Source organism: Hippoglossus hippoglossus, chromosome 20, assembly GCF_009819705.1.
Source record: "Hippoglossus hippoglossus isolate fHipHip1 chromosome 20, fHipHip1.pri, whole genome shotgun sequence".
NCBI classification, from domain to species: domain Eukaryota; kingdom Metazoa; phylum Chordata; class Actinopteri; order Pleuronectiformes; family Pleuronectidae; genus Hippoglossus; species Hippoglossus hippoglossus.
In genome coordinates this window covers 9,133,139-9,155,333 of record NC_047170.1, presented here as the reverse complement: position 1 = coordinate 9,155,333, position 22,195 = coordinate 9,133,139, and the positions used below count along the sequence as shown (strand labels likewise).

Here is a 22,195-nt window from a genome sequence, read left to right as displayed (position 1 = left end):
TCCCGTCTTCACTTGGTGAACGCTCACAGAAACTTACCTGACAGAAGTCAACATTTACAAATTGCATTCACCTACTTAAAGCAGTGGACCAGACGGAATGAGGCAACAGCAAAGCACGGAATCAGAACACAAACAGACGCGTTTGGTGTTTAACAACAATGAACGCCTTCATCGGAGCTCTATCTCTTCTCTCCCAAGCGTCACAATTGCCGAGCTCCTGTGACACATTTTTTTTTTTTGTGTGCAATATTGTCTTTGAAACTGATAAAGCAGAATGATCAAAATGCTTGGAGACAAATGGAGAGCCTCTGGTTTGGAGTTTTGATTTGCGAGACTGGAAGGTGCTATACAAAGAACAAATGGTGACAGATTCCACTGTAGTTCTCTATATCATTATCAACCCTTATCAACTTCTTTTTCAAAGCAAGCACATGTGTTACATGTCCCCACTTTGTACTGGGTACCTTACACCAAAAGGAAAAGCGAGCGCGTGTCTTGTCATATGATGTATGCGTGCAGACAGTTAAAATTAGGACCTCGGCTTCACTAATAAACACAGAGTGTACAAAATATTAGGAATGACATTTTAATAATGAGTTCCATCCGTTTTCTCGCAATCCACGTGTCAATTTGCAAATCCTTTTTTAACCCGTGTCATTCTCATAATCTGAATCGAACCCTCAAGAGAGACGCAGTTTAGAAAGGTGAAATCAATAAAGGATCGAAGCTTTCATGTGGAATCTCTTGATCAGCCCATCTCGGGGAGGAAAAAAAGCACACAGTCCCAATGTTTTGACTGGATTTTGAAGTTGCCAAGTGTAAAACATGTTTAAAGTCGGTGTTGAAAATGACAGTGACACAGGAATCGGTTTATTTAATATATAATAGAATATACTCAGGCCTAGATATGCGCTTCTATATGAGACTGTGCATTAGCTGCTTGTGGACTCTTTTTGACCTCCACCATCTCGGTACAAGAACAAAATGTACAAAAAGAATTATCTTTACTTCTGTTTATATCTGCGAGATCCAGTCTGAAAACTAACAGCCTGGTCAGTCATTCTTATCAGGATTAAAGATAAAATATGTAACAATTATTCATTAAAGTTTTGTTGCCAGAAAATGTTAAAATCCACAGAAATCCCCAATTTTATTTTTAAAAAAAATTGATATTTCATTTTGGTCGCCTTTTAATCGCGTCATATTCCCTTACTCGTGGCTTTTCCCGTCTCTGCTGTAACTATATAACTCTATAACACTGCTTTTACTTAGTTTTACCTCCACTCTTTGTATTGGTCTTTCATAATGGATCAGGATTATTCATTGCTGTAGATTTTAATCTCCAATGGTGGTGAAGACAACAGCTCCCATGATCCCCCGTGCTTTATGATGTCATCAAACTAGGTCCAACCTGGAAGATGGGAGTTCACATGGTTATTGATAAATAAAGTAATACACTGCAGTGGATGGAGATTCATAACGTGTGTATTCAAGTAGGCAATATAAATCTACTCAACTTATTAAACCAGACTGATAAACACTTGGTATTGTCCCGATGCTCAGAAAACCTCCCTCTTCTATCACTTCCTTTGGTTTGAGTTTTTTATCATCATCATATGACTCAATCACAGTTTTTCACTCGTTGATTGTGGTGCTGGTCTGTAAAACCTATGATCGATAACTGATCAATGTTGTAATGAGTCACGTTGTGGTTGTGTTGTTCCAATAACAGACAGATACATTTTGGTTGTAATGTTTGGTTCGCGTGTGCGTGTGCGTGTGAGAGATATGTAAGAGGAAGAACTGCTCTTAGTGTGAAACTGAGCGACGGTATCTGCATGTATAAACTGAGTGAGAATGTTTCTGCTTGAAACCTTCAATTCTTGTGCTTATTCCATTAGATAAGGTTCAGGTTGAATGACAATGAGGATCCTTTATCTTGCTTCTTTTTTTTTTTTAAGAGAAATAAAGCACCTATTTTAACAAAACATTAAAAAACAAAATGTATCTTTTAGGGACTACATATGTCTAAAATGTGTGTAGCTGTAGATATATAAAACATCACATTTCATAGAGGTGTAAAATACTGGTTAAATCTTTTCATATTTTATTCAGAATTCTAGAATGGAATTCAGCAGAGTGCATAACTCTGCCAAGGCCCCACAGTCTCCTTAAATTCAATCAAGCTGTGCCAAATGTGCCTGATATTTTTCTCTAAGATCCATGAATTACTTTGTGGGAGAATGTTCAAAATGATGGAAAAACACACTCACATTGCAATAAAGTGAAAAGAAATTCCTAAATCTGCCCCCTGATCCAGATGCGCGCAAACCAACAAACAAATAGAGGTGAAAACATAACCTCCTTGGCCGAGATAAGAAAATGTGTAATTGGATGATACAAATAATTCATTGCAAAAGTCTTTTTCATGGTGATTAATAATCAAGATCTGCTATTGGGCTACATGCCAAATATCTGAAGTTGTATCAAAGGGAGCTATCAGAGTTATCACTGGCAGCAATAGAGAAAACAGCCAATTTGAACTCAAGGCAGGTATATAAACACTGATTGGTCCTGCACCTACCTGCTTGGTGCTGAATCAATTGTCAGACGCATATATTTACACATTTGTAGCAGCGTGTGCGCGACCAAAAGCAAAGCTTGACATTTTCTTCAGCGGAGGTTGTTGCCGAAACAGGCTTTTTTTTGGTGGGGGATTGTCTTAACGGTGGAATGAAAAGGCTGCCACAAACACTTTGGCAAGCAACTGTGTTATCCCTAAGCAGCTGAGACAGGAACACTCCAGGTGGTTTGTGTCAAATAATAAAAATGAGAAAAGGTATTAAAAAAAAAAAAAAGCTATTTTCCTATCTGAGCTACGTTGTGTTGATATTATTCTTCAGGTATCCTTAGCACCAAGCTGGAAAAAGGGGCCTGTGATTCTCAATGCAGAACTGCAGCGAACATTAATAAATACAGACAATGCTGAAGGTGTATCACCAGGGTCAGATTTGATTGTACAATGAGACACTAGACTTAATATTATATTCCATAAATATACATTATTAATATTAAGACAATGAAAATTACATCCTTGCAACAATAAAGGTCCAGGTAAATAAAAACAAAAACAATAGAGACTGGATATAAAGACGGATGAAACAACAACTCCCCCAAAAGTGAAGCCAAAGCGTCTTGATTGCCCCCTGCTGGCTGGCTGCAGTATATGTCCTAAACCCATTTTAAAAGTTTTTAGTAAAGATGGTTTCTGTTATTTTGCCTGTTCAAGAGTGACTTTTTGGGGTAAGTTTGATTTTGATTAGTTATTTGATGCAATAAAATTGTGGCAACATTTGGACATTGACACTGCAGCTCTGTGACGCACCAGCACACACACACTGAGCCTCTGCAACACGGTGGTAACTGTTTTTCATTTGTTTCATTTACAAATGAAAGGTTTCTTTTGGCAGCAAAATGCACAGACACACACGTAACGGATAAATAACTTGACACAGATTTCGGTTTCATGGAACATACTCAAGTTTTATTGGCAGATTTTGACAATAGATTAGCTATTTGGAGTGCACACATTTAGTTGGCCGTATTTGTAAATTTTTCTGTAAAATGTTTACTGAATTAATAACATTTTGTGAGATTAATGGAGTTTTCTTTGAGTTACCGGTTGTTCCTGGGTGTTGCTGCTCCTCTGGCTGGCCATCAAAAGGAGGTCGAGCTGCAGCAGACAGGTTTAAATAGTCCTGATTACTAATTGGACTGCACCATGTTCCTCATAATCACAGGGAGGGTCATTGTTTTGGTCCTTAGATTTTTGGTTGTTAATTTTTTGATAACTGTCTTGATATTGATGTCTAATTATTAATATTAGAGGGCATTATACTGGCATGTTTTGTGGTTGTTGTAGTGTGTTTAAATGTTAGTATGTCTTATGTCTATGCCCCTTTGTGTTTGAATGGCCTGATCAGCCATATTATGTTTTCCCAGTGTTTCAGATTGGAAGGACAGTTTGTGCTGTTCAGTTCTTTCCAATGCTTGAGTTTAGTTTTATGACTTTATTATTATTTTTTGCCTTATTTTGTAAATAAAATAAGAAATACCTGTTTCTCTCTGGTCTACCTGCTGGGTCCCTATCAGGCTCCATCTCTCAACCGCTACTGTGCAGACTCGGGGTCCAAGAGACGTCATCGGCACAAGAAGGCAGCGTTTTTCTGGATAGTGGGAGGAAGAGTAGAAGTGTCGTCCATCTCTGTAAACATATCTATGAATAAAAACAATGGAAAACAGTTCATAGTTAAGTGCTGTGTCTTGTTATGGATGTAAATTCGGATGATTGCATGAAAAACCTCCATCTGAAAAGAATGGAGCCGAGCAAAAAAAGTAATTCCAGCTCCTTGTTCTTTACTTACACTCCTGGTGGCACCTGCATATGGTGGCTGTGCTGAAGCGCAGACACAGAAAGGAGTGTAGAATGAACCCCCATCACAGCCAAGGGTGACTGGATAACAAGTGTGAAGCAGTGAGGGAGCGGTGGAGAAAATAACCTCAATTTACACTCATTTTCACGTTTCTTTGGCAAATGTTGCAACATATTGGGTTTTGCTGGGGCGAAGCCTGCCTTCTGTCCAGCGAGTGTGTGTGTTTGTGTGTGGTATGTGTGGACAATGGGCAGACTCTCTGGGTCTCCTAGTTGTCCTAGCCCCCTATGGCGAGGCTGAATAACACACCTCGGCTTCTTTTCTCTCGCTTACTCATTTTCACACTCCTCTTTTCTCCGCTTGCAAAAGCCTGAGACAAAAGCAGGCCTGTGTTATTGCTATTTTGTTTGTGTGTGTGTGTGTGTGTGTACGTGTGTGTGAGTCCTGCCTTGCTCCTTCAGGAAATGGTGCATCTATGGGCATTATGTAGATATTTGAATAGCTGCCACCCAGGGTCTGTCTGCACATGTGGGTCTCCGTTATGCTGTCTGGGTCTGTCCCTCAGTCCAATCTTTAAAAAAACCAAACTGACAATGACCCTATAACTGAAAGATCTCTATGCTGTTTTAAAATGACTTAAAAAAGCAACATGTGATTTTTTTCTCTAATGTTTTTTTGCTACTTCCACTTAAACATCCATATGTTATTCTTATGACGTCTAATCACTCATATCTAAGAAATTATCAAAGACACGATTATTTATCTGATATTCAAAAGTCCTTTATCCATCTTCAAAACTTAAAAGTCCACTCAGTTCTCTCCTCGCTGGTGTGTCTTCTTTTCTTTTTGTTTTTCTCCTTTGTTTGGCCTAATTGTTTCTCCTGTTGCGACTGCCTGTAAAACATAATGATGATTGTCCATATTTGACTCCCTGGGCAGCCGACAGTGCACTAAACACACAGCCGACCATTGTAAACACCAGCGTATAAGCCTGCGAGGACAAAACGTATCCTCGTCTGGGGCAAGCAAAGTGGTCTCGTGGAAAATGTGGCTGTGGCTATGTGTTGTATAAAATAGTTCTTTTCTCAACATAAGAAAACATGTCATTCTATGTATATGAATGCACTTTGTGTATTAGACATTCAGGAAAGAAAAAAAAGTCTTTTAAGTAAATTAATTTAAAAAAATTGTAAAAAAAGTAGTGTAGTGTGTAAAAAAAGCTACTTCACAGAAATTTACCTTTTTAAAATTATTTCATAGTTTTGTATTACTTTTTTCTAAATTAAGTATAAATGTGATAACAATACAGTAAATTACTTTTTTTAAACATAAAATATTAACCATAACATACATGTTGTAAACAGAATATTAATATAACAGGAAACTATGGACTTTTCAATTGCTTAATGGTCTTGAATGTTAAATTTCAATACATTTTATGTAGAAATACAAAAATTACATGTCATAATGCTGAATAATTTGTACTGTAATTTGACAGGACTTTGCTGCAAGACATTTTATTACCATATTTTTTACAGTAAAATAGACTTTAACTCAAACATCAGCGATCTAAGCCATCTCTTCATCTGCCTCTTTTTTCCATCACCTCCTCTCACAGATCTCACATCTATATGCAGTCATTACATGTGATTACTTGTCAATAGAGGGAAAATCATCATGAACTAAACTAAATTTGCCTCTGCGTGCCACTATTAATCCTTCACTTCCAGCAATCTCTCCAATCTTGATGCCTGTCTCCACACGCCATTTTACGTCCGCTTCAATTTTCCGGCGGACTTTGTGATGAACGACAATATTAAAGCAGGTAGAATGCTCATTTTCTACTCATCAACAGGCTCAGCGTGTGAGTGACAGTTTCCCGTGGAGTAGTGGAGGGAAACGGATCACTGAGCGTCCCTAAGGTCCTGCAGAGTGATTAGGCTTTAGATAGGAGATCATCAATTCATACTGGGATCCATACCCGCTGTAATGATGGGGGAGTGCGTGTGTATGTACAGTATGCGCGCGCGTGCGTGTGTGTGTGTAGAGGGGTGGAAGGGTAATGGTGTGTGTGTGTAGGGATGTGTGCATGTGTGTGTGTGTGTGTGGGAGATAGTCAATTAAAATGTGAGTCAGGCTAAAGAGAGTGATTATGTGCTGACCTTTCCAGCAGTTTTAGACACCCTGACCGTGAAAGGGTTATAAGGGAGTTTAAATGGAAACAGACACACACAAACACGCACACACGTAGAAATTCAGACCTTCCATACACATGCCCTATGGATTGAAATTAATTAAACTTCTAGGTGATATAGCGGAGGCTGATTGGAAGCTAATGTCCTTCTGACTGTTTACCTGCCCAGAGCTGAAACAACACACACCATAACTAATCGCCTCACACACACACACACACACGCAGCCAGACGCCCGTCCACTAATCAGCAAATAAAAGCCTAATTCCTTGGCTGATAGTGTGGATGTTGCAACAGCTTGCTAATTCTGAGTGAGTGAGTGAGTGAAGCTACATCCACATTACTACGCTGCTATGGAATCACCTGGCGTCCACACTACTCTGGAGTTTTAGAGCCTCTAAAACTGAGAAGTTTGGAAAAGCTGCGTTGTCGTGTTAGTACGACAACTATGAGGCTGCGTTTTAGTCTGGACGGGCAGAAACGGAGACGCTTGGAAACTATGACATAGACACTTTACAGCCGCTCGCTGATTGGGTCCATTCAGTCATGACGTAGCCTTCACTGAATCATTAGGCTCCGAGGAGAACAACCTGCATTAACCTCGGCTACCAGTGTAGAACGCAACATGGTTAATCAGTTACAAGCGTTGCTGAACATGTTGTCTTTGCTAATAGCTTAAATTCAGCTTTTTTTTTTACAATGCTACAGCTGCTTACATGTGTTGGAAAAAAGCTACTACTTGAGCAGTCTCGTTTCAAGCCTTGCTCTTTCTGCAACTAACAACCAAAGGCTTCCTGTTTACACCAGCATGCCCAATAAACGTGAGTGGTCATGTGTGATGGGTTTTCAGGTGTGTTAGTATGGACAGGGATTAAAACTGGTACAGAGGCATAATGCAGATTCTAGTGTGTTTGCGAGTGCAATGCATGTAAAACAGTGGGAAAACTCACCATTTGTGACGATAATGAACAACATGCACCAACGACCTTACTCTTGACCATTGAGGTCACAGAAGGTGTCTGAAACACCAGAGGGAGGATGCACCGTAGATAAAACCTCATTTTTATCTACAACGTGAGTGATCACAGCGAAATGCTCCGATGGGTTACCACACCAAACAAGGTGGCACAAAACGCCGGGCAATTTACTGAACCGGTGTTGAAAGCATCATCGGCAGCAATGTCATGAAAGCTGCAACCGCATGATTCTACAGAGCACTTTTCATTTGAAATCACGGACACGGGAAGAACAGGGAAAGGAAGAGAAGAGGTAAAAAAAGGAGGATTTAACCTTCTAACATAAGGGTTGGATAGATTTTTATTTGCTTGATATTCACCCAGCAGCAAAAAAGCCATCAAGCAAAATTGCCAAATATTTCATTTCTCCGAGTTTGATTTTTGTTAGTAATCCTAATAAACACATATCTAATATTTAAATTTGGAATAGTAAATTTGTCTCTGGTTACCGTGTGCATCCAAATGATGAATAAGGCACAGTAGCGTGCCAGCGCTCCTGATCTCAGGCTCCACCTCAACCGTCATTGCCACAATGAAATTATCACAAACCCAAAGTGGCAACCATTCATGACCATTGCAGACAGTTGATTTGAAAGCCTTCTCATTCTGTCAGGGAGACATTACAGCGGGCGTTAGACAAAGAGAGACAAAGACACAGGACGGGCGATAAATAGAGGAATAGAGAGACAATGGGGAGGACATGCAGCGATAAAGGGAAGAATAGACCGCAGACAGTGACGGTGGACATCCTGCACGAGAGAGGACAATCACCGCGGAGGTTCACCGTCCTTTACGGCTCTCAGGGCTCGTAATAACCCGGCTAAATGTTTATATTAACACAGCGTATCAGCCTCGCCATCAGAGCAGTCAATGATGAGGGGAGAAAAAAAGCACACATAATTATACCTGGGCCTCCAAATGAACTGTCGTTAGTTTCATACACATACGGAGGGGGGAGGGAGGGATGGGAGGGAGGGATGGGAGGGAGGGATGGGAAACGTGAGAGAAAGAGACAGAGAAGCAAAATCTAATTTACCCCTTCAAATCACATTCATAGGCTGGGACTGTCAGGTACCTCCAGAGAGTAAAAAGATGACAGAGAGAGAAAGAGGGAGAGAGAGGGAGAGACTTAGGAGGCTAAAAAGGTCAGGGGACCTCAGCTTAGAGGAGATAGCCAAATATTATGTTAATATGGACTCCATTTTACATTCAGAGCTAATCAGCGTGGCCGAGAATTAAAGGGGCAGATAATTAATTCTAGAGTAAGGGGTTATCCTGGCCGCCTATTGTCTTGGCAGGAAAGAGGAGGGGAGAAGAGCGCGGGGGGACGGAGAAAGGGAGAGGAGTCCCTCGGCCGGTGTTGAACATGCAGTGATAAGGGACGAGCCGGGACACGGAGGCGAGTGAGAAGTGGCAGAGGAGGGATGATTCGAAAGGAGAAAAGTGCAAAAGTATGTCGGATGGAAGTCACACAAAGGCAAATCATAGAAAAAAATGTCTCAGTGTGGGAATGATGTCTGCCGGGGTGATTCTTTCTTATTTTACACCTTCTCTTCGGCTCTCTCATTTCTATCAGTGAGTGGTGGTGGGGGGGGGGCATGTGTGGTGATGTGGTGAGGGATGGAGCGGCCGGTTTGGACAGGTTGGGCGAACATCAATGCATCCGGAGGTGTGATAATGGTGTTTGATAAGTGTACTTGATATATATCCTGTCAGCAGCGTTGGGGAGTGGAGGGTAAAGGTGTTGGACTTGGAGCTGCGATGTCTTAACATATGACACAAGTCACTGGATCATATTGAGCCTTGAATGTCATTTGAGGAAAAAGTGGGAAAAATAAAATAGATCAGATCATTAGATTTTCTCTCTGATCCAGTTTCACTTGATGACCTCTCCTGTTCCAGAACCATGTTTCAAAGAGGTGTTTGATTTGACAGATGAGTTTATCTGACCAAGACAAGACATTTGTTTTCATGTAGGCAACCTTACATCTGCATTACCAAATAGACGCCACCATGTTATATTTTTCATGAACGTAGTGAATTAACCTCCACAGTATTCACTGTTGAAGCAAAACTCTAAAGTGAGGGTGCCCGGACAATGTTCCCTGATAACACACGTATTTACCTGCAGGATACGTTTGTCGTGACTGAAGCACGATTAACATTTTGTGCTCATGTTTATGGGAAAGATTATGGTTTTGGTTGATTATTGACAAAGCCACCGTAGACATAAAGTTCTCTCCGCATCTTCAGATGCATAAACTTGGACTCATCATCAGCGTTGTAGCCTGGAGACATTAGATCTTACAAGAGACACCTTCACCAAAGTGTCCCAACCGAGGTTGATCAAGCCTGTGTCTTAGTGTCTTTCTGCAAATCTTCAGAATATAGATGTGTTGTAAAATTCCAGATTGAATAGGAAATTCAAGACAAAGCAAGATGTGGCACATGAGAAGGTCACCGGGGTCATGGATGGTCTCACGTCGTGACAAACACCAGAAATCCTAACGACACGCCTGCAATATGCAGTTTAAGTTGCTGATTTTATGCACTGCAACACGGGCTGTAGAAAAGTGTGTAAAATGAATCCATGCTAAGATGTAAGTGCATCTTTCTTTACCACAGGGGTTTTTTCCTCACAGTAAAATGTGGGAAACTGTTACTCAGCTGAAGGCTCAGTCCCTGTTTATTTCTCTGTCTCAAGAAACTAAACTGATTCTGTGTGTGTGTGTGTGTGTGTGTGAGCCTCCATCTTTCCACACTCATGTTTAAACCATAAGGGAGACAGCCTCATTACATTTGACTCCCTCACCTGCCACTGCAGACGCAATATGACACGCAAACACACTCTCTCTCACACACACACACACACACTTTCGTTAGGCATGCTGAATTGTCCAGCACAGCATGACATAATTTAACAACTGCACACACACAGACGTACAACTGCACCTCACAACAGTGTGTAATTACATTAATATGCAATTCCACCGACGTACGCACACAAGATGTACAAAATGCACAAAAAACACACTCACACATAGTACTACACACCCGGCTTAGGTAGAGTATGCCCTGTTTACATGGACTAATGTCTGTTAGCAGGTACTTACTTTGAAGTATCATCCCACCATGCCTGTAGAGCAAGCTCAGATTATGTTGAGGCTGTCACTAAGGGGTATAAACAGAGGCCTACACACACACGCACACACACACACACACACACACACTTGCTCACTCATGCACAGTGAAAAAGCACACACTCCACACATACACACTGGGAGCTTACATTGTATCCGTCTCTCTGAGCAGTCTAAACACATCGTCTAGCCGGCCTCAGAAGGTGTGCATCACTGTTCTGATTTACATACATGAAGTGCAGCAAATGCAGCCTGATGTTTTCACCTCTGCAAAAAAGATTACACCGGCTGGCGCTTTGCAACATGAAGCGCTCCAGCTAAAATGTAATTTTCACCCTCCATTGTCGAGGGGGTGGGATGAAATACCAAGCGAAGGACAAAAGATGGGATATGACGGGAGGGCTACGGCGGAAGAGGGAGAAGAATACGAGACTGGAAGGAGGGATGAAAAGAAGGAAGATCAGAATCTTTGATATTACAGGAGCTGAATCTGAACAGGGGGAGAAAACACACGAGTTGGAGAAATAAATGCAAACCCCCCGACTATGATAGATGGTGAGAGAAAAAAACAAAAAAACAAAGATGGTTGCCTTTCACGCGAATGCCCTTCTTCTCTCTCGCCCCTCTCCACTCGCTTTATTCAAACTTCATCATTAAACACTGCATTTAACACTGTTAATCAATTGACCTCCATTGTGGGCTAATCCCCAGCTGTGCCTAATTCATTGAGCTCAAAGTGTCATTCGACTTACAGCTCCGTTCGCTATCTTTTCAATGACACTTGCCCAAATGGGACTAATATGGCCTCAATAGATTCACTTAATTTCCATCTGCTCAATTTGGCCGAGGATGAGTATTAATACGGGGAAAGTAGACTTGGCTCAACCTTCTTTCTCTTGTCGTTCAAACTGTCAAATCTGCCCGAAAAGAAAGTTGGGTGTTTTGTGTAAATGTACAGTTTTTTATGATCTCGGATTGTATGAAAAGTGAAGTCAACCACTTCTAACTTATTCCAACAAGATTTTTTTTTTTTTCTCAAACTATTGATTTCTTGTGCCGAGGTGTAGCGTGTTAGTGTCTTTATGAATTTCAGCCAACATATTTCATGGAAGCAGTGTTTCGCTGGTTGAATCTGAGCCTAGTTCAATGGTAATGCAATCATCCAAGTTTTACTCCATTTTCTGTCTCTTCCAGCTGAGAGACCTGCGTGTACAGCTCAGACAGGAGCCCATGCATGTGAGAGTACTTACAGACCCACATTCACGTGCACACATACACACAGGTACTCATATATATACAGTATACGGCCGTAAAGCCTTCCTTTGTCTTATTGAAACATGTTTTTTATCCTGTCAACCACAGATCCACGGGGAGGGGGATTGTTTGAGGAGGAAGAGGGGGAAAAAGAGCAGAAGAAAGGGAGGTAAAGGAAGAAGAAGGAAAGGAGAGATAGAGTTAGATATTTGGGGGGGGGGGGGGGGGGGTTGGAAGGCAGAGGCGGCAGAGAGATAAAGAAGAAGAAGGAGCAATATGCAGTCGTGTAGCTGATATCCTGGTGTCATTATCATCAGTGCCGGCCAGAACCACCTATATATGAATCCCGAGACTTCATCTGATTTTATGGTTACTCCGGAATCTAATGAACATAATGGAGTTCATAACAACGCATGGCGCCTTCACATGCTCTCGCCCCTTTCTGGGAATCACCTCGACATAATTAAATCTCAATGACGCCAAACGACAGACAGATAGAGCAACATTTTCTCTGCTGAAACAGGAACAGGATGGTTTGTGCTTTTGGAATTATCATGCCGTCATTAGCGTGTTAGCGCGCTGCCATTAGGACGGCATGTTAGCAGTGTAAACAATACACTATAGCGTATAGCACTGTTTGTCAGCCCAATATTATCTGCAATTTGCCTCCGTATTGCACATCTCTTCATCTCAACGAGGTAGTGGAGGTTCATGGGTTCCGATGAATCAGAAACATTTACTCGGAAACATAGCTTTGGTTGTTGGCAATAACAAAGTTCTGGCCCAAATGAACTCCAGCTATGTAATTGTAAGGGATTTTTTGTTGTTATTGAGAAGCGTTTTTGTACAATTATTCCCATTTCCACTGTCAGATATATAAGCCATTGGAGGGAGCAGACTGTGCGATGGTTATCATAACTCAGAAATGCATTAAAAAATAACTACACTGCAGCTGTCAAAGACAATTGCGCTTACACGCACGCACACGTTCACACATGAGCGAGCACTTAGGGCGCACACAGGCACAGCTGCAAATGCGTTCGCAGCAAACAGGCGCACACACGCACACACACAGACACACACACACACACACACACACACACACACACACACACACACACAGGGGAGAGAAGGTGTTCCCACAGATAGTGGAGTCGATGTTCTTAATCCGAAGCAGACCCCATCTGTCTCCCATTATAAAGACTCTGCCTTAGCCCCAAGAATGTCTACATTTCATAAATATTATCTGGGCCTGGCAAAGCTGGCCGGACAAAAGCCAGAGCGCAGAGCATTTCTCAGGGCCACATCAGAGCATAATTAGCAATCATAACATCATCCCTACATGCCATACTGCCTTATTTTCTGGAAGCCACTTAATTGCCTTGAGGTAGAAAAGGGAGAAAAAAAAAGAAGGAGAAATAGAAATTCATGCTTTTTTTTTTTTCACCCGAGAAAACATAATTAGATAGAAGTAATAACAGCTTAAAAGTGGGTCAAGAAAAGCCCAATAAACAACAAAAAAAGTTTAATGAAGTTACTGCACTGGACATGAGGACGAGTTGCTCTTTGCTCGAAAACCCCCGTCTGGTGCACATGCACTGTTCTGACGGCTGTAAACGCCCCCCAGGGAAATAAGGTCTCGGGTCAAATATGTTCCATTGTGTATAAATATATATAAATGTGGACTTTAAAAGCCGGTGACGATATAAAGAAACACATAAACCTTCACTTTTTTTTCTCTTCTCTACAGCTTGAAACATCCCATAATACCTGCAGGGGGAGAGGAAACAGCAGATGACATACTGTATATGTGATGGGAAGCAGGAAAGAAAAAAAAAGAAAAAAAAAAGATGTAAGCTCATTACCGAGACAAGTTTAAAAACCAGAGAGTCGGAGAGAAGAAAAAGTAAAAGTTAAGCACTTCCTGAAACTTCGGCTCCCTTTCTATCTATCTTTTCTTCAAGAGTTTACCGCCCCCCCCCCCCCCCCCCCCACCCCCACCCTGCCATCACCATCACCACTAGCACCTGCAACCCCCCCCCCCCCCCCCCTCAACCCCCACCTCCCCTTACTCATTCTCTCTCTTCACTCTCTTTGAGTTAAGGAGGGTAAGGTAATCGTAATGAAATGACCCCGCGAGGCACGATGGCAGCCCTCGCCTGATAAGTTATTCCTGACTGGCTTTTAAGCTGCTGTCAAGCAATTTCCCTTGAAACCTTGCTTTGTTTTTAAGGGATGTGTGTGTGTGTGTGTGTGTAGTTGTGGTGGTGGTGTTGGTGGTGGTGTGTGTGCGTGTATCGTGATCATGGTGGTGGTGGAGGGGGGGTTACTTTGACACCACTGCTTCTCTCCCATGAGGGGTACAGATGACAACCTCAAGGTATAGGTATGAGTGGTATGTGTGTGTGTGTGTGTGTGTGTGTGTGTGTGCGCATACGTGGGTGTGTCTACGTGCGAGGCGTCTCATAGATGACAATCCCGCTAATTGAAATGACAGATTATTCTAATGTGCAGAAAGTCATTAAAAACCAAGCCGTCGTTTTTCTTCCTTTTTTTTTCTGCCTTCCCTGTTTCCCCTTGCTGCGAGTATTTCTGCCTCTGAGCTCTGAGCTGGAGAATCTGCACTTAAAGGAGATGTTAGCTTTCCTTCCTTCAAGCTCATGATCATTATCAGGATCACCTGCCACACACTTCAGATCCGGCAGATACTTTTCCAACTTTCACTCAAATGAACGCTGCAGCTAAATGACAAAGTTTGCAGGGTTGGACGCATAATTTCCCAGTTTCCATGTGCACTTATTCAGGATGGATTGATGATTCACAGTATTAGCGATTATCCTGGGTTCTGTTATATGTACAGCAGGATTACCTCAGCTCTAAAAAGCTAAGACACATACAAAGCGCTTCCTGTGTTATCTCCCCGAATGTAACAACACATGCTGTATATTACGTTTTTATCAGTTCTTTGTATGTGACAGCGCTGAAGAAAGCCAGAGTCGAGCTAAAACGAGCCAGAGCCGAGCTACAACGAGTCATAAAGGCGAGGCACATCTGAGATCGCTGACACCCAACATGTCAGCCAGAACCTTGGAAATTAAGGTCAAGCGACAAAAGTGTCTGTTTTTGTTCCTCGTCACAGCACAGGGCTGAACATCTTTTTTTTATTTTTACTTTGCTTTCCAGACGACATAGACCCCAAAGCACGATGCAGCTCGGGATGAAAAGAATAAAAACAAAACATCTGCGAAGGAGAGGCATGGGTAGCATGTGAAATCGTGCAACGTGTGGCTTGATCCCAGCCCACAATCGTGGTTGTTGCTTAGCGTTGATAAGCTCTCGCTGGCTCTCCACGGGGGACCCACGGCTCATCATCTGAGTCAGAATCTTGTCAATTCTCTGCACATTCAGGTAAGACACAAGGAAATACGAGGCAGGAATGTGCAGTAAAATATTCGAGCATCCAAACCCCTCCTCTGTCCTGCCTGAGTCCCAATATTTTCCATTTCAAATTCTCAGCATCTTTTTTTTTTTCTTTCTTCTCCCAGTCAAGCAAGCAAGCAAGCGGACTACATTGATATGGCATCAAGATATCCTAAAACATTCCGCTGGCTGATATGGAATTTCTCCCAGACTGCCTTGCAACAAATCCAGACAGCTAAAACACCAACCGGGGACACATTTTTCCATTTCTCCCCTCTGTCCCCTCTCCTCCACGCCGCACACTCCTCCTCCACTGACATTCAGCGGGGGTAAATATTTAACAGCATGCTATTGAGTGCCGTGTGCAGTGTGGCACGGGCCGGGCTGCGGTAGAGATATGTATATAGACAAGACTGTTTTATTAAGAGTCGCTGCAGACATATTAAGGTAAAGTATGCCTGACACCTAGGGAGGAAATTGCCAGTATATGACACTATTCCTCAATACTGTGGCAGCTCGCCTCAGTGCAATTTTGCACAAGGCGAGTGACAGAGAATGACATGCAGAGAGATGAAATAGTGAGAAAGTGTGCAGGGTGAGTCAAGACGGAGGGGTGTGTCTCCAATGTGAATAGTTTGTGTGTGTGTGTGTGTGTGTGTGTGTGTGTGTGTGTGTGTGTGTGCGTGTGTGTGTGCGTGTGTGTGTATGTGTGTGTAATGTAGGTGGCATACTGGGGCGAAAAGCAGGGTTTGTAATTGCCTTACCCCATGTGAGGGATCGGCCTGGAGATAGCGCTGTTTACCTGTAGCCTGCTATGTTTGCTGTTTGTGGGTGTGATGAGGGAGAGGGGCTGCACTGAATGGGTTATTGGGCGGATGACGAACACACAAACACACACACACACACACACACACACACAAGTGTAGAGAAAGACAAAGGTACAGACAGAGCAACGTCCACATGAACATACACAGGCAGCAAATTTGTCAGATACCACATCCTCCTCCTCATCATCCCATCCACCCCACCCACATAAAACATTTAGATTAGTCACCAAACGCAACTTCTGGGTATTTTAAAACACAGGCTACTACATTTTGAAAATTCATCTATTCATTTAATGTTTCACTTTACTGCAGCGATACACACTCAAGCCCCATAACTTTAGTCTCCACACTGCACCTCAAGAACACAACAAATAATGTGGAAACACATATTGAATAATACACCACTAAGTGCTACCGGAGGCAGGGGTTTATGTTTTTCATTGTGTAGCAGTAAGGACGCAGAGCTCAGTAATGTTGTATGTGGACTGTATGAACACAAAATGTTTATATTGTGATCTAAAGGTGTATTGAACATGTGACTATAAAATAACTTCTGTTCCTGAACTACATTGAATCCATAATTTATTTTTATTTACAATTAACAACAATACAATGTATGGTCTTAATGCTATTTTAAGGGTTTTACAAGGCATAGGTCCTGAGTTTGGTTAAAAAATCTAAATCACTTTAATTTAGATTATTTTGAAAGTTTTTGAAAGATGTCACGTATTTGAAAAACAAACACACCTCAGACTCCCCCTTAAAAGACAGTATGTGTAACAGTGTTAGAGCCTTTCCTTAAATTAAACCTAAATCTGGTCCTCAACTTCAATTTAAGCCTAAAACCAAGTTCCATCCCCTTTTCTTTCTTTTCTCTCACAGACACACACACATGCAAACGCTGTCTGGGTTAACAAGATCTTTGCTCTTGTAAATTAAATGTCGAATGAATCATTCCGTAGTCGAGCATTGTTCAAATGGAGGACAGATATTTTGAACGTAGGTAGTGCTAACGAAAACTGTGACAAAATATGTTCCTGAATAACCTTGTTCTCCAAGACTAAAGGAAGGAAGAAGATTGAAAAGGGACAAGGCTGAAATGTAGTTTAAAAATAAAATCTCTTCACGTTCATTGACGAAAAGATTCAATTACAAAGACCAAACTGGGACATAATCTAAATGTCCTTCTGTGAGTGGCTGTGCCGAGCTATGCACTTTAACACTACGGCTGTAGGAGATCAGGATAAAATGCAGTGAAAGGAAAAGAGCACGACACCAACAAAACAGGTTGAAATTCGGACCCACATACTTCAAATATAAGAGAAATCCTGAGTGTTGTACGAGCGTTGTAGAGAGAAGCCCTGCAGCTACAACATCATGGGGCGGAGAAGCACAAACCTGAAGAGACGCCTTGAGGTGCACCACACAGACACTGAGGAAACCCAATGTGAGGATGTTAAATAACATTACTCTACTTTTAAAGCCATATTACTAGTAGATGAAGTGGCGTCACGTTATTAAGCAAATCTCTCACAGTGCTACGCTGCTTGCAAATAAAGATTCCCAGTGAAAGTCAGTCACGACTATATTGGCTAACCTAGACCCCCTTGATAGGTTTGTATGTTCTGGTGTATTAAATATGATATCCATGCTCATGTACACACAACGTTACGGTCACTGACACTTCCAATTCTCAATTCTAAGGGGTCTGTTGCAGTCTATTTGCTCAAATCTCAGGTTATTAAAAGGCTCCGTGTATAATGTAGAGTGTTGTGGACTTGAATGAAGTCGTTAGCCTTTGCTCGTTTTGTGTGGAAAGAGGTTTTGAATGTTTTCTTTATAAATATATTTGAATGGTAATGCACAGCCTATCGTAGACACTTACAATAGCACTTCATGATCGAGTACGACACAACATCCAAGGCGTAGAGAATAAAACCAACAGTCCTGTTAAACCTGGACATTATGAGTGCAGGATTTATTGCAGGGCTGTTGTACAAGGTTCTGTTTGATAGTAAATGATCGTCTTTTTTTCTGGTTTCTGAGTCAGATTGCATTGGATTTACTAAAGTAGCTGCATCTCTTCAGACACAATTGATAAAAACCAGTTCAATAAAATCCAACTTTTATTTAAAAGCAGTTTCCTGAGGTTTGACTCAAACACTTATGATGGGTCTTTAATAAAGCTTTAGTCAAATATGTGTTTTTATTTGACTTTTCATCAAAGGAAGAAGATTGAATCTAACAACTGCTGACAAAATGAACCAAAAATATACATACATATACATACGTATAAATATACATGTTACACACTTACACACAGTCTTTCTATTGGTATGTCTTTGCATGCAGGGTGTGTATGTGTTTGTGTGTTTCATGCCGCATCATGTTTGTGTATTGTCTCTTTTCTGATATGAAGAAAGGGATTTGGGCATGTGTGCTGCTCAACACACACACGCACACGCACACACGCACGCACACACACACACGCACACGCACACACAGTGCAAGAAAAAGCACAGCAAATGTCATTATAGGACCCAGACACACACAAAACAAAAAAAAAGGCCACTTTCAGGACACAGAAAGAGTCATGTGTTTTCCCTTTTAACATCTAGAGGGCACTGTTGTCCACATTCTCAGACCCTTGGCAAAGTCTGATCCGCCTGTAATGTCTGATGGCCTGTATTTCCCCTTGAAAAGACACCAATTCACACAATTACATTCTAATTAAAAAGAACAACCTAATTAACCCAGGAAATGTATTCCATAATTCTGTAATATTAACACGATCATGCGTGTTCTTGTAAATGATTGGCGATAAAAGCAAAAGCAGAAATTAATGCCACTTACTAATTAAAATGGGGGAGATAAACACAGACTTATGAAAATGGGGGAACGGGGAGAGACTTTATAGTTTTAAGTAGTTTTATGATTACCGTGTCAAATACGAATTTGAGTCATTTTCTTTGAAGACTCCAAAGCTGTGATGGGGCGAGCGGAGCATCACACAGCACGCTTAGCTCCCCGCCAACTCCCCAAAGAGACAGACACTCAAGTGCTACGCTATATCTTAAACATGCAAAACAAGAGCCTCGCTGAAAGTGATACACCAGATCAAGTTGTTATCATAAATTCTTCATAATTCAATAAAAAAAACACACACACACACACACGGTGCAGTCTTTGTGTAACTAATACACTCCCACTGTCTTCTTCTTAGTATTCCAGGGGCTCGCTGTCGTGCGGCGGAATGGCAGCACTTGACTGCTCCTGACTTGTGATTTGAAAATTGAACCAAAGGACAAAGGGGCGAAGCGACGATGAGGTGGAGAGACGCGAGGAGTGAATGGAGGCACAGAATGGTGTAAGCGCACTTCTGTGGCTCATCATCACCGCCGCCGCCACCTATTCCCGCCCCACAATATATCTGTCAAAGCCCTCATCACCATCAGAAGGTAGAGTCTTCCACTGATAATGACCCATTTAAAGTAAATAGCTCCGATCGTCAGCGTAGCAACCATTATCATAGATATATACCTAAGCATGTGACTACTGAGGTGTCCCTTGAATACTCAATGTTTGTAATATGTATATGTGTGTGTGTGTGTGTGTGTGTGTGTGTGTGTGTGTGTGTGTGTGTGTGTGTGTGTGTGTGTGTGTGTGTGTGTGTGTGTGTGTGTGCCACAAGTCATTGGGTTAAGCAGCACAAGCACACAGTTACAACTTTTTGACTCGCCATTCTAAACTGATGCTCCAGCTTTCCTATATAGATAAAGATATAGAGATGTTTTATTATCAAACAAAAAGCTTAAATTCTAATGTTTGAATATAACATTTACATCATCTTGAGGGCCACTGCCAACAAAATCTTGCTGCTTGTTGTTTGCAGACATCAAATATAAAGATGACCTCACATGAATGCGTGCATATCATGTTCAGTTCCAAATTTTCTGATGTTCCGATATCAAATCAGCAAATAAATACACATAATGAGAGTATTTTTTCCAAGTTTTCCATCTTAAATCACACAACTTATGGAGTTCTAATAAATATAAGTCTTTAATTTCAATATGGTTTCAAACTTACAAATGAATGAAGTGTATTCATCATTATTTTATACATCTTTATATTCTGAACCCTCCAACGTCAGTCTATCCTTATCAGATTTTCGTAACACAATTACACATATGCCCAAATGCAGATATATATGGATGCAAGTGTTGTGCATTAGCATAATTTCATGCATATTGCATGGCTAAGTGTTGCATCTTTTAGTGCCGGTCACATTCAATCGAGGGACAGCACAAAATGTAGCATTTGTTTTGATAAATTATTCTGTTGCAACACCACCAGAGACCTGTTCAAATGCATATTAGCCACATGTAATGTCCAGGAATTAGCAGGAACATGATGTGTGGAACAAGAACATCTCCCCCCGTCCTTCATTAAAAATGCAATAAATTATGCTGATGCAGCATTTCAGTGATTACTATTTAATAAAGCAGCAAATAAAAAAGAAAATCTAGGTTTAAAGAAGTGTTTTGTGTTGATATGTGTATGTATATGTTGCAGAATCACACACTCACAGACACACACACACACACACACACACACACACACAGAGCAGGCAGTGTGGGTGACACGGCCTGAGGCTATCTGTCGACCGTGGTGACTATCGCCGCACTTCCACTTCCGTCAGACCGTCAGTCACAATAAAGCAGTTTTTTTTGGGGGGGGGGTTGCAAATATGTCTCGGGTCAAAATAATGTCAGGGACTCATTTCATGTCGAGAAGGCTTCTGGTTTGTTTTAGTGACACGGGTTCCCAGGGCGAGAATAAACGTGCTCATGTCCACGGCCACAAAAAAGTTAGAAAACCCCCTGTTCTATAGAACCCATATGGCGGCTTCGGAAAAAAAATCTGCAATCAGAGGGGATGTCAGAACTCTTGTAGCTGCAGTTTTGACCGCATACAGCGCACTCACTAATATGCGGTAAATAATAAATGAATGTTTATGTTTGGTTCTATCTAACACTCATGTGCTATCATGGCCGTGCGGAGTTTTAAAACCATATTACCGACGTTCATATGTCTTTAATTACAGTTACTGTACGTGAAATTGAAAGTTCTGCACTGAAAGGGGCTGCGGGCGTTTGGAAACGGTTTTCTCTCTTTCTCTCCCTCTCACACACGCACACATGATGATATACTGTACACCAGTGTATACATGCGTGAAACTCCATGAATCACACGAACCAACACTTCCTCCGTACTTCCTTTGCTCCACTATCTCCACCAGGACTAAGTTTCTTATAAAGCGCACATCATTTTATTGCTCCAAGATGCAAATCCCAGGTAGCTTCGTTATTAATGTAGAAAATTACCAGACTATAACTTTGCATTGCAGTGCATATTCTCTTCATTAATGTTGTTCCTTCAACCATTCAGTCTGCACTGGCTTCCTGAGGTTTGGATAATGAAGATTTACTGTACATTATGCAGATGGGGACCCACTTCCTTTCAAAACAGCCAATATAAACTTGCCTTAACTCATTCTGTGTCAGGACACACTCAGAAAATAAATGCAATAAAAACACACATACGTCCTTATAAAGGTTAATGAATATAAATATAAACAGCGGGACGTCGGCATCATTCCGTGTGCACTGCGAATGAGGCTCAGGTAGTTTGTCTGGGCCGGCGCTGGCAGCGGCAGGCGCTGGAGCGGAGGTAGTTAGGGCCTGGTGCTCTGCCAAGCCAAACTCCTGGAGCATGCAGAGGGCTAATGCTCTGCCTCTGATGTGTGGCACTGAAAAACCACAGGACCGCTCGCGGGGTCCACTAAAACTCCATCACTCACTCACACCCCGGAAGAGATGGGGAGATGGAGTGGGAGCGAGAAGCGCCGAG

General features: G+C 41.7%; 1 protein-coding gene across 2 annotated transcripts in view; it reads right to left on the bottom strand.

Annotated features, from left to right (window-relative positions):
• The window catches only part of LOC117754232 (trichohyalin-like), a 130,535-nt gene that overhangs the window by 4,585 nt on the left and 103,755 nt on the right, over positions 1-22,195 (bottom strand). Inside the window, exon 24 of one of the 2 annotated variants that reach the window (XM_034573057.1) lies at positions 9,316-9,443. The exons of the other annotated variant lie outside the window; for it this stretch is intronic. Within the exon in view, the coding sequence (XP_034428948.1) occupies positions 9,408-9,443 (36 nt within the window). The 3' untranslated portion in view covers positions 9,316-9,407. Of the gene's footprint in view, positions 1-9,315; positions 9,444-22,195 lie in introns of those variants that run through there. 2 annotated transcript variants of the gene reach the window in all.